Source organism: Solanum lycopersicum, chromosome 2 (assembly GCF_036512215.1).
Source record: "Solanum lycopersicum chromosome 2, SLM_r2.1".
Taxonomy (NCBI): Eukaryota; Viridiplantae; Streptophyta; class Magnoliopsida; order Solanales; family Solanaceae; genus Solanum; species Solanum lycopersicum.
In genome coordinates this window covers 17,193,629-17,206,724 of record NC_090801.1, presented here as the reverse complement: position 1 = coordinate 17,206,724, position 13,096 = coordinate 17,193,629, and the positions used below count along the sequence as shown (strand labels likewise).

The window sequence follows — 13,096 nt, the reverse complement described above, 5'->3', positions numbered from 1 at the left end:
CTTTAAAGATTCATTATCTTTATTCCTCTTGTGTCGGTTCGTGACACTCCGCTCCCTCATATTCATTAATCCTCTTGTGTCGGTACATGACACTCCGATCCCCTACTACTATGTGTCGGAACGTGACACTCCGATCCCCTAAATCTACGTGTCGGTTCGTGACACCCGATCCCCTAAATCTACGTATCGGTTCGTGACACCCGATCCCCTAAAATCTACGTGTCAGTTCGTGACAACCGATCCCCTAAATCTACGTGTCGGTTCGTGACACCCGATCCCCTAAATCTACGTGTCGGTTCGTGACACCCGATCCCCTAAATCTACGTGTCGGTTCGTGACACCCGATCCCCTAAATCTACGTGTCAATTCGTGACACCCGATCCCCTAATCTCATTCTATCAATTCATCAAGACTTCTCCCTTACCAAGGCATCATCAATCTCATTACTTTCGTTCATCAAGCCTTCTCCCTTACCAAGGCATCATCATTAACAAGAGATTAGGTTTTTATCAAGATTTGGGGTTCAATAACTTCATCATACTTAATATAATCACAATTATATAATCACGTTCATGCATGCATACAATTAAGCACATAGCAGGGTTTACAATACTATCAATACATATCATTCTCTATTAAGAGTTTACTATGAAAGCATGAAAACCATAACCTACTTCCACCGAAGATTCGTGATCAAGCAAGCAAATTCCCAAGCTTTGTGTTTTTCCTCTCGTTCGATCCTCTCTCTATTGTTTCTCTTTCCTTGTCTTTGTTCTTTCTATTTTCTTTATTCAAACCCTCTTTCTTTTACCCTAATTAGTATATAATTAAGAATAAAATATGGCAATAATAACCCACTAATTAACTTAAGGTTACCTCTTTTAACCCCCAAGTAATTAGACTAATTAACATTAACCCATTAACTTTATAATTAAAGCAGGAATAGTCAAAAACGTCCCTTAAAACGTATAAAGAAATCCGACCAAGACTGGGATTGCGCAACCTGCGACGGCCCGTCGTGCCTGCGACGGTCCGTCTGCAGGTCGTCGCAAGGTCCAGAGAGTGGATTTTCACTGAAGACTCTGTGATGGTCCGTCACATCTGTGACGGTCCGTCCTGCCATTTCGTTACGAAGTTCAGAGAGTCGATTTTCATTACCCAATTTCAGATTTTCTAAGTGTTTTGAAACGAGACCCTGCGACGGTCCGTCGTGCCCATGACGGTCCGTCGTGGGGTCCGTCGCCTCAGCCTGTTTTTCCAGAAATAAAATCTGCTGCTCAAAACGACTAAACAGGTCGTTACAATATATATATATCTTAAATTAAAAATTATGGATGAAGAATATCAGAGAATTCTTAATTAAGCGGCTTCAGAGACATACTAAATGACGAGAAAGATTAAATGAATAACTGTATTGACCGACAGATGCAGCAAGAACAATAATTTTCAACATTCAGCAAAGCAGAAATCGTCAACTAAAGATTCTTAGTCAACCTAGGGAGGTGGGGGACTATTGAATACAACAGAGGAGGAGGAAAAGAGGACACCCTGAATACCTTTAAAGAGCCAACTGTTGCAGTTTCAGGAACCTCTATGTAAAGCTCAGACACCTTGAAAGACGTGATGCTAAATTTAACTGAAAGGATATATTGGACTCAAGTTAGAAGTTCTATAGAAGATAAAAATGCATGGTGTCAGAGGGAAAATTTAACAAACAGATGAAATCCAAAATCCCTTACCATTAAGGTCCTTCTTGTGATGATTGTTAACTGAAGATAATGACTTCCATGTTTCAGGCAAACAACCTTTTTATAATTAAGAGAGCTGGACATAAAGCTTTCATTCATCTAACATCAAGCTTTAACTTAATAATTAGGTACCAAGTACCAACACGTTATTTTTCAATCTTCCTCAAACTATATAAGATAAAGTAGCAAAGGCGCCGAAAGAGAAAAGCATTGTTAGGGCAACAGAACAGGAAGCCACTAACAACAATCCAAGGGAAAATTTCACTCATGTGCCTCTGCCATTACCTTTGGGTAATCAACAACCAGTGGAGAATCAGAAATTGATCAATTCAGCTCCTATTATTGAAGTGCCATCAAGACGAGAGACCTGAGCAAGCGCAAATAAAAGCACCAGAAATTGACATAGAGGAAGCTTACTTTTTGAAGATCCAAATGAAATTCCTTGCCTTAACTGCAAAGTTCACAAATTGTCATTTCTTCACAGGGTTAGTTAAAATTTTTCTGTTTGTGGTACCATAAGCCAACTTCGAAAGGCACTAATAAGCGATTGTTAGCACAATTAGAAGTTATACACAAAAGGGATATTTGGGTAAAGTATGGAGGAACTTACGCAGACATCAGAAGCCATTACTGAGTTGATTCATTTTGTGAAAGTCATTGACCATTAAGGTCCTGAGGAATGTTAAAATGGTTAATGTTGAACGATGATATTTTTTTACCTTAGCAACTAAAATAAATAAATCAAATAAAACACTTGTTTTTGCGAAGGTGAGTACTCTAACTTCTGAGACGGACCAAATTTTTAAGAATCGCTGATAAAATCATGCTTAGTTACAACATTAATCTTCAAGTATACCTATTTGTTCCAAAACAGAACACTGTTAGTTGAACAGTTATGAATTTGCATAATAAATTAAAAATGGGATGAAATAAGGAAATACCTCATTTCTATTTTAGTTTTAAGGGCATATATTTTGAAATACTTCTGTGTAAACGATATTTTTAATGAACATAGGATCTTCCATGTCTTCGTCAACATTTAGAATAGTTAATCCTTGTCTTTTTGTTACTTGGGATAGTGCTACATATAATTGGCCATGAGTGAATACTTGTTTAGGAAGATATAATCCAACATGGTTGAGAGACTGTCCTTGACTTTTATTAATTGTCATAGCGAAACATGGTGTTACAGGAAGTTGACATCTGTTTAACTTGAATGGACACTTTGAATCATTAGGAGACATAATAATTCTTGGTATTGTTACTTTCGAGCCAATGTTTTTTCCGGAGATGATATTTGCACTAATAGACCAGTTACCAAGATGTGTGACAATCAATCTTGTTCCGTTGCATAGTCCTTCACTTTGATTTAGATTCCTCAGAAGCATAACTGGAGTTCCTACTTTTAAATGTACTTCATGATTAGGAATTCCAGGAAATCTTAAGCTATTTAAAAATTCCGTTGGGTACAATAGATCTTCATCATTAGTGTTCACGCTTGCTTTACACACATTGTCAGAGCTAAAATATGTTCTTCCTTCACCTTGAATCATTTTCATAATTGTATCATTCAATTCATGGACCATTTCATTTTTAGGAGTAAGTATTGCTCTTTCTTGCAAATATGTTGGGTCATTGTACTTCTGCAAGAGGGACGGGTAAACTGCGTCGACGATTGATCTGATTGGATCATTGGATGGCATTATACATATATCAGTAGGCACTTTAATAAGGTCATTGTCAACATCACTATAAAAGGATCCATCCCCAATTTGTAACAACCATTTGTCGAAAGTAGTAACTTCAGCGGCTTCAGAATCAGATACTCTTCCACAACAAAGTCGCATATTTTGTTTCAGCTCATAAATTTTAAAGAATGGCCACAAATATGAAGAGTTGAGTGATGCATCTAAAATATCAGCTCGTGTTCCTTTTGGAATCATCGGTAGTATTTGACGAAAATCACCAAATACCATTGTAAGGCCTCCAAATGGTTTGTCTGCGGTGTTTTCATATTTTAATCGAAGGATATCTCGCAAGGTCCTATCTAAGGCTTCAAAACAAAATTTATTTGCCATTGGCGGTTCATCCCAAATGATTAAAGATGTTTTCAAAAGTAGTTCGGCTAACTGGCTTCCTTGTCTTATTTCACAAGTTGATTCTGCACTAATGTCCAAAGGAATATGGAATCGTGAATGTGTTGTCATGCCATTTGGTAATAACAAAGCGGCTATTCCAGAAGTAGCAACTGGAAGAACTATTTTTGATTCTGATCTCAGCCTGGAAATTATTGTATTCCATAAAAATGTCTTCCCGGTACCACCATGCCCATTTATAAAAATAAGCGTCCTTCTTCATGAACAACTGATTTTATTACTGCTTCATAAGATATGTTTTGACAATCATTTAAAAGAGCGAATGATTTATCATGTACTTTCTTTAAGAAACCTTTGTCATATTCTAGTTCCTCATTGATAAGGCGATTCCCTGTGTCATTCATCAAAGTGGAATCTGGAAGTGGCATTCCATGTATGTCTTTCAAACTTTTTCCTATCTTCAGAAGTATGGTTTCTATCTCAAACAACGTATATGATTCAAGTTATTTTTCATTTAACTTTAAATCTTCCAATTGAAATCTCTTTCGTTGTAATGATGTTATATCTTCTGATAAAATTTCATAGTATCTCCTCCAAAGTTTGGACGAATCAGACACTTGACAGTGAATTAGTATCGTCACAAACAGATTTCTCAACTCATTTCCTGATGCCCAACATGCAGCTTCAGCCAAGCAGTCATTCCACTCTTTATCATCCTCCAATAATCCCAATGCGTAGCATGACTCCTTATAAGTATCATACCGGACTCCATTAATTGTTCTGATGCTTTCAAAAGAAGTGCTTCCTTTGACAAAATTAAGTAGCATTCTCATGTAAAATCGTTCCCCACTTGCAGGATGTGCGAAGTAAATTCTACCAACTGACTTCCCCTTTTTTCTTCTAGTCCATCTTTTGCATGTTGCATCCCAGACCCAACGTGTAGGAAAATTTGAATATGTTAGCTCTCGCGCATCCTTATATTCTTTGTTTGCCTCAAACCATTCCGTGAATTTTGTTTTTACTATATCGGGTCTGTTTAGTATGCTTTCAGGACACCTTTCTTCTTGGAATACTATGGTGTTTTCTCCTTGTAAATGGAATGGCAAACGCTCAACTGCTGGCTGTCTATGATGTATGTCAAACGAAAAGATCCTCCAGCAAGCTTCTGTAGCTGATATGTATCTACAATCTAGATATCTTTTGATCTCATCACGTTCTGTGGGAGTATCTGAGCATTCTATACCAAGTGTGGCTCTATCAGATCCCTTATTCACATATTTAAATAGGTACTTCACTGATCTCGAGTAATCGCACAACTCGACATTTATATGTGCATCAAATTTGACAATCAAATTCCTGTTATAAGGGACGACATACCTGTTATCTAAAAAGACATTATTTTTATTGACTTCAGTACCTGTGTTTCTTCTCCTATAAATTGGGAACCCATCTGCATCAAAAGTTGTTTGATTATTGAACTTCTTTGGAAAATGCTTGGTGCATTTTCCTTGCTTCATACATGGGCATCCTGGATTGAGGTCTCCACAAGGTCCATGCATCATGTAGTTCTTTACAGCTTTGTAACCATCCGGGTCTACTTCCATATTGGGTATTTCAGCTGTTATCATTGTGTCAATATGATCTATAGATGGACTTTTTAATGTAGGATGCAGGAAGAGTAGTATATGTGCATGAGGTAGTCCTCTTTTCTGAAACTCAATTGTATATAAACCTGCAGAGTTAAAGGTATAATGTGTTTGTTAGGTTGACGGTAAAGTAATCATTTGTTTTTTTTAGCAAAATGTAAACGCTTGAATTAATAACTGGTGTATTCTGTTAGTATGTTGAAGTTTGAACTTACATGCAATTATTTTTCAAAAAGGTTGTTGCTTTTTCAGATCTTGCATTAATTGAAATAACTTGATTTGGAACACTCTGCATACAATGTCCACCCTATTATCATCACCAGATTGTTCTATTAAGCAAAGCATTTCATTTATTTCGGGCCACTTTGGATTGCATGTGAAAGTGAGGAACAAATCTAGATATCCAGCCCACCTGCAAATTGCCATTGCATCTTGATAATTTTGTGCCCGATAGCGAGATCCTCCGGTGTGAGATGAAGGTAAGATAACTGTTTTCCTACCAAAGAACAATCTGAATCACCACGAAGAATGGCATCCATTAAGCCAGAGTAAAGATCAGCTCTGAGTTTTGGTTGATTATTCCGAATATAACGAAATCTTTCTTCCTCGATTGCCATGTAACCGTCAACAATGTATTGTTGTAATAGTCTACCGGCAAGCAAGAGAGTCTTACCCTTGTTAAGTCTTTGTTGTATTCTAAAGCAATAGAAGTCTCTCATTGTTAATTTTTGTCGCTTGTAAGTCTTGTTGATGACATCTCCCAAATTTATTCCAACTCTATATCCATCTTCCCCATAAGGGTGTATTAGTGGATATGTCATAGACATAAAACTTGGGTGTAGATCAGAAATTCTTTGAAGTCCATTTTTCCTATGCTCTACAATAATATCTCGCTAGAAGTTTTCTTCCGTAAGATCACCCACTATTAATCTAGCTACTTCAGAAGTTGTGGGTAAATTATATTGTCGACCATCCGTTGTCCTATTAGATAGGAGACGTAGGCGAAATTTACGTTCAGGATGCTCTTTATATCTATCTCTAGCCATTCAAAATGTTTTAACCAATATATTATGCTCCTCCAACATTACTGATAAGCCCTGAACAATTTCAGGATCAATGTCTCCTTCTAGCAGACAATTCATTCTGTTGTTTATCTCATTTTCAGTATCACATATATATAGCTGAGCAAACTGGGGTCTTTTACCAATTTCAGGCAATAAAGATCCTATACGATGATAATTCTGACCACACATCCTGAAAACGTATGGCCCCTTTGAGTGATTGATAGATCCATCAACTCGGCCACCCATGGATGTAAATGCAAACATTGAGTTATAAGCTCTAATATTTTTTCGAAAATTAATACCTAGTTGCCCTGATTCTTTACCCAAAAGATACTTCAGCTAAGGTGGTGGTTCCCTCAATAAAGGAAGTTGTACACGACCTCCTCCCATACAACAAAATGAGAATATCGGTCTTGTTGTTTGTTTTGTTTTTGTTGTTCGTTCTTCATACCATAAAAGAGCTCCACAATATTGGCATGTGTACTTTGGGGGGCCAAAATTCCAAGTTGTTGTGTAATGGCCTGTCAATTTGAACAATTAAATATAAACATAATCATATAGTTAGCTAATGATTTAGTCATTCAGTTTCTTATATGAACAATCAATCAAATTTTGACATTTAGATAATAGATAAATGAGGATGCATATTACCATACCATTTTGATGAATAGGAACATGTCTGCTTGAAAAGTTTGTCAACTTCGCCAACTTTGTGAATCTGTTAACAAAACGTATTAGCTGTACTATTAGTCTTTTTGGATGATTCTTGTATTGTTTTTCAATCAAAGCAACTTTTCGCTTCAATCTGGAATACTTCCATCTGCTGTTTTTGAGAGAGCCCAGTTCCTTATTCACTCGACTACACTCGCCTGTTGATGCATTTGTACTTTCTTTTTGCTTTAGCATCTGTTCGAGGGAAACTAATTCTGGTAGTAGCTGTTGTAGGAGGTTAACTTCCATCGAAATATTCAATGATCCATTGTATTCTTTAATGATAGCAGATAGCAATTCCATTGAACCTGTTATATTTGTTTTGATAGAATATAAAATGTTAGCGGTAGATATTTTTGGCTATATCGAAATACAATATACCCGAGTGATATGTATGTGAGAGTACTTGCTGGAATCGTAGCTTATCTGAAAAGCAATATGTGTTCTAAATAATATTATTCAAGTAGAGTAGGAATGAGTATACCATTCTGCTATTTATTTTCATTCAACTGGTAATTTTTTTAACTCATTTATCATGATCATGAAGTTGTCTGTATTTGTGGGATGGAATATTTAAGCCATAGAAAGCAGATTGCAAGTATCCTGCAATATATTCAGTAGTTGACCACCATTAGTTGTAGTGCAGGCATGAAGTTTCATGTATTCTAGTCCATGAGTTTATCTTTTCCACCATTGACAAACCCAAGCTTCTTAGTCAGGTAAACTATAAGAGGGTACATATGCTTACAATACTTACTTGAAGATCTGCTTAGTTTATTGCTTGCTCTTTGATTGTTTCTTTTTGTGTGTGTGTGAATTCTATCTGTATGCTGTTAGTGGAATACTGAAGGGAGAGATCACTTATACAAGGCTTTGTAGCATGTTAATTCTATTAACCAACTACTATATTAATATTTGATAGACCTGTGTAAGAAATTACCAAAAGCAGGTCGAGTTACATAAAATTTTATAAGACATTTTTACTCGAATTCTCTTCTTGTTTTAATTCTCATACATTATATGTGTATCCAGATTTATGGCTTTGTTGTGACAAACCTATTTTAGCTAATAATTGGAATTGAAGAATAATTGCAGGTTGGCCTTATCAAAAAAGAAAACAAGTAGTTGTAGTTTGACCTTTATCGTCTGTCCATATGTATATAGGATATTGAAGGCATTACAGGTCTCAAAATTCAAGTTGTCGAGGGCATTGCAAGTGTCGAGGTGATTCACATATATAATGCTTCTCTTACATTGACTTATTAGCCTATTCTGTTACAGGAAATTTCTTTGTAGAAAGTTTACAGCTCAATCAGCATAATGCACCTTAGAGATATATTAAAGTACTAAATTCTGAAGCATGCTTTAGGTTCCTTGTAGATTTCCTACATTCAATATGCACTATAGTGGACAACTTCCAAGTGGACTATCGTGTGCTGCCTTTTTGGGTTTGGAGCTTCTCTATAAATGATAGGAACATTCTATCTAAATGAACGATATCCTTTAACTTTTCATGGTGAGGGAAAAATAAAATTTTAGTTCTTCAAAAGAAACCTGAAAAATTATTATTTGTGAAAAGAAGGCTGTTTAAGTACTTATTACATTTTAATCTTTAAAATATTCTGTAGAAAATCTAATGTGTTCTAAATAATGTTATTCAAGTAGAGTAGGAATGAGTATACAAACCACTGTAAATCAAAACACTCACCGAGATGATCTTTAAGAAATTGAATGGGATTGCAATGTGTGACTATGCTGTAGCGTAACGTTTTCTCAAATATTAAAAAATTAAATAAATATCGCCCCTTCCTTGAATGTGCACCCTGTTTAATTTGAAAATAAAAATAAATGGATGATCGAATGGTTGTAGAATTTTAATTTGATGAATGAATGTTTGAATGGCTGCAAATTTTGAGTGTGATGAATTTGAATATGAATAGAGGGAAGATATGAGAATTGCCTACGCATTTAATAGGAAAGATTTGTATTGATTTTGTGGAGAAAATGTAACTGGATAAGATTGGGAGAATGATTTGGGACTTGGCTGGTCATTTAATAGCATAGATCTACTAAATCATTTGGATGGTAACTGATATTAGCTATAATGTTTCATTAATGCATACCTACGAATTTGATATGGAATGTCATGTGCTGGATTAAACAGATTGATATTATTAACTTTGTTGAAATTTGAGGAAAGCTGCAATCTTGATAGGATTTAGTCCGTGTTTGTTTTTATTGTATAAAGGTTCAAAGTTGTTTTCGGATTCATGAGATTAAGCTTTGTGCCATGGTATTCATACTTAGATTGTTCCTTCCTTGTACTTTAAGTTAACCTTGTAGACTTTTAAGGAAAGTTCCAAGATTGAGAATGGTTTATCTTGTTCTTGGCTTAAACTATAATCTTGTATTGGAATTTGAGATCAGTTTTGATATTTGTGTTTGATTTTAATGTTCAATGGCCTACCATAGTTATTAAAAGTCGCTCTGCTTTCTTGTTTAACAGAAATTGGTTCAGTCATATGGTTATAGGCCTGCTATAAACAGAGAAAAGCTGCAAACTGCAAAACGAAAGGGGAGATGACATTTTACCCACTGCTTTTGGAACTCTAAATATTTAGGCATGTGAATCAACTACTGCTTTACATAAAAAGAGAATATGAATGTATAGTAAGTGCCTGCAAAACATCAGAAAATGATATATGCGACATTGGTCTTTGACATGTAACACAAATACACTTCCATAGTAAAGCAAATGTAATCCTTCAGGGTAACATTCAGCAGAACGGGTTCTAGAAAAAACAACCATAATAGCAGATGAACCCATTACTTGAAGAACTAAGGATAGGCAAAAGCAAAGAAAATATGGAGTTGATCATGAAAATTAATTCCTTAGGTTCATACCAGCTGTCCGTTCAAAGTTGATCATCAAATATGAAATGATTCCAAATAGTAATGTTTATATGAAGATGTACGGAACTTCGACTAACCCCTGTTTGCCAAAAAAGAAAAAGAAGTTGGTATTAGTAAACAATCTCATCATCTCTTCTAAAAGAAGTTCATATACCATCTAATTGAGTAGTCCAAGAAATACCAACATATGATTATTATATCTGTTGCAACTCGAAGCAATTAAGATGTACTTGATGTGAATGCGCTAACCTGAGCTGCTGCATATGGTAGAGGAGAGTACATTCCAGCAGCCTTCTCCCTGTAGAAAACTGTTCTCTCAATGGCAACTATTGGTTGTACGGAAGAAGCATTATTGACCCCCAGGAACAAGCATGAAGAATAAAGTGCACCCATAACAACGAACAAATTTTGAGTGGAGTCCCTAGTGGAATCATTTCAGGTGTACTGCCCCAGTTAATAATTGGAGAATTGATCATAAAATTGATACAATCAAGGCTCTAATATTTAATCCAAGTTTGGAAATTGAAACCTTAGAATGGTTCTAATTGCTAGTTTACTTGCTGGTTTTCTCCCACTATATTATTTTGCATAGTTCTGCTCTTTCAATCTGGCAATCCAGCCATTTTGTCCATAGAAGTTACTTGATGTTGTTTTTAGTGTAGTCAAATATTTTCTAATGATCATGTCTCTATTACTGATGTATTAGACTCATTACAGACATAGGATCATTGATTTTGGAAGTTCTATTGTACATATGATTTCAGTACTTTCCATGTACTGATGATCTATTTCTATGACATATATACACAGTTAACAGTTACAAAAAGAAAAAAAAATTATCAACAATAAAACTGACATGGAATGTACTCGAAGAAGGGAAAGTTCACGGTGTCCTCTTCTATGTGAAAGCGTTTCTTTTTTAGTCCATTTCAAAGGATTGACAATTTAATATATTTGGTAACAATTTAACTTAAGCTTCCCATTCTACCCCTTAATGACAACTTTAACAGCCTCAAAAATGTTAGGCGTGTTTAAGACCACAAATTTCAAAATTCTTATAGCCATATAAATGTAACGATACATTTCAAAAAATTAGTTTTATAAGTCACACACACACACACACACACACACACACACACACACACACACACATATATATATATATATATATATATATATATATATATATATATATATATATATATATATATATATATATACACAACACACACAACAACACTCCAAGCATAATCTCACAAGTGGGTTCTGGGAACGGAAAGATGTATGAAGACCTTGCCCCTTTGTGAGCTAGAGAAGTTGTTTCTGATAGCCCCTTAGCTCAAAAGAAGTGTAAGCAAAGAAGGATTGAAAAGAAATAACAAGATGAACAAAGCAAAAGAAGCAATAGGGAGTAGTAAATATTGCACAGTAAGATACTACGTGAATACTAACTTACGCTACTAAATAAGGAGAAGATGAGTTGGGGCTACTAGTTCCTGCCTCTCCCGCAAAAAGTACGAAAACACTCGGCTACCTACTACCTTCTACCTTAATCCTCGACCTTCATACCTTCCTATGACCATGTCCTAAGTAAGATGAAAATGTGTCATATCCTATCTAATATCCTCCTCTAGTTCTTCTTCGATCTACCTCTACCTCTCTTAGACCTTCTATAGCCAACCTCTCACACCTTCTTATTGGAGCTCCGTGCACCTCCTCTTTATATGTCCAAATCATCTCAATCTTGTTTCCCTCATCTTGTCAGTCACGGATCTCACTCTCACTGTCTTGAATTAATATGCCTATTATATATTTTAAAAAATCCTTTAGAGGCTCTTACATTGTGACATTTGATCATATCCGGTCAACGGCGAGAAGTATGTTTATTCCTAAAAGTTATGGAGATACTATCTTCCTCAAAAAAGATCATTTGAATTTAGGAAGTGCTCATTTGGTGTAATAGTCTCAGGTTGTGGAGTCCAATGATTCAGCTAAAGGCCAAAAGGCTGATCCTAGTGAACCCGATCTTCTCTAGACTCTGAATTCTTGAAGGTTCTGTGAGTTAGCATCCTTGTGGGGGAGATTTATTCACATTTCAATAGTACAATAAGTCCAATCACAGACAACTGGAAATGAATATCCTGACAGAAGCCATTACAAGTGTGTTTAACTTATAAAATAGATATCATCATGTTCTAGACTTCTAGTGTTAGTGCCAGCCATATTTTCAAAAAGCACTATTTTTCCCCACAATTAGATGATGTCCACATGGACACAGCAGTCACTGTTGGACAAAATGGAAGATTGGTGTTTTTATTTAGCAGAGGAAGTTTCTGAAGTAGGTTTAAGAATTATCCATTCGTTTAAATAGTTCATTGTTGGTCCGATTGGTGCATGTTCATCAAGAATTCATTCTCTCAGATCCTGAAGTTCTCTCTCATTTGGATTCAGAGCAACACCTTAACCACACTATGTAAATAGAGTTGTTTTAATATGCAGTTGTTTGTATATACCATCACCATCAACAAGGCTAAAGTGCATGTTCATCAAGAATTCATTCTCTCAGATCCTGAAGTTCTCTCTCATTTGGATTCAGAGCAACACCTTAACCACACTATGTAAATAGAGTTGTTTTAATATGCAGTTGTTTGTATATACCATCACCATCAACAAGGCTAACTGACCGAAATTGCAACTTTGACCTCCTTTATTAGTTAATACAGTACCTTGATATGTTCAATTTGAAAACATAAATAGTTAATATCAGATATGAAGGACCAGCAAGACAGAACATACAAAACCTTTATATTACTGTCAACCTAATGCATGATGGTTAATTCTTCAAGGATACATAACTTGCATGCCAGAGGGTTCCACACTCCTAATTCAAATTTTCAAAAAGTTCTCAACCCCCAGAC

The 13,096-nt window shown here is 35.6% G+C and overlaps 1 protein-coding gene and 1 long non-coding RNA gene across 3 annotated transcripts; both read right to left on the bottom strand.

Moving 5' to 3' along the window:
* Positions 1 to 1,557: 1,557 nt before the first annotated feature.
* Positions 1,558 to 7,098, bottom strand: LOC109119445 (uncharacterized). 2 transcript variants are annotated; one of them, XM_069293173.1, is made up of 2 exons: positions 1,740 to 7,098; positions 1,558 to 1,636 (listed from the first exon to the last, which is right to left on the bottom strand). In XM_069293173.1, exon 1 carries the CDS (start codon positions 3,953 to 3,955, stop codon positions 2,708 to 2,710), a length of 1,248 nt encoding a protein of 415 aa, XP_069149274.1. In that variant the 5' UTR covers positions 3,956 to 7,098; the 3' UTR covers positions 1,558 to 1,636; positions 1,740 to 2,707. Both variants share the same exon structure in this region, with proteins under 2 accessions (XP_069149274.1, XP_069149275.1).
* Positions 7,099 to 7,221: 123 nt separating this feature from the next.
* Positions 7,222 to 11,257, bottom strand: LOC138341658 (uncharacterized). Its single transcript, XR_011214427.1, has 3 exons — positions 10,428 to 11,257; positions 10,170 to 10,257; positions 7,222 to 7,573 (listed from the first exon to the last, which is right to left on the bottom strand). It is a non-coding gene; the product is annotated as an uncharacterized lncRNA (long non-coding RNA).
* Between the last annotated feature and the right edge of the window lie 1,839 nt (positions 11,258 to 13,096).

Bases quoted from the DNA above. Each gene is read 5' to 3' on its own strand.
- LOC109119445 (XM_069293173.1), bottom strand. From the start codon at position 3,955: ATGACAACACATTCACGATTCCATATTCCTTTGGACATTAGTGCAGAA.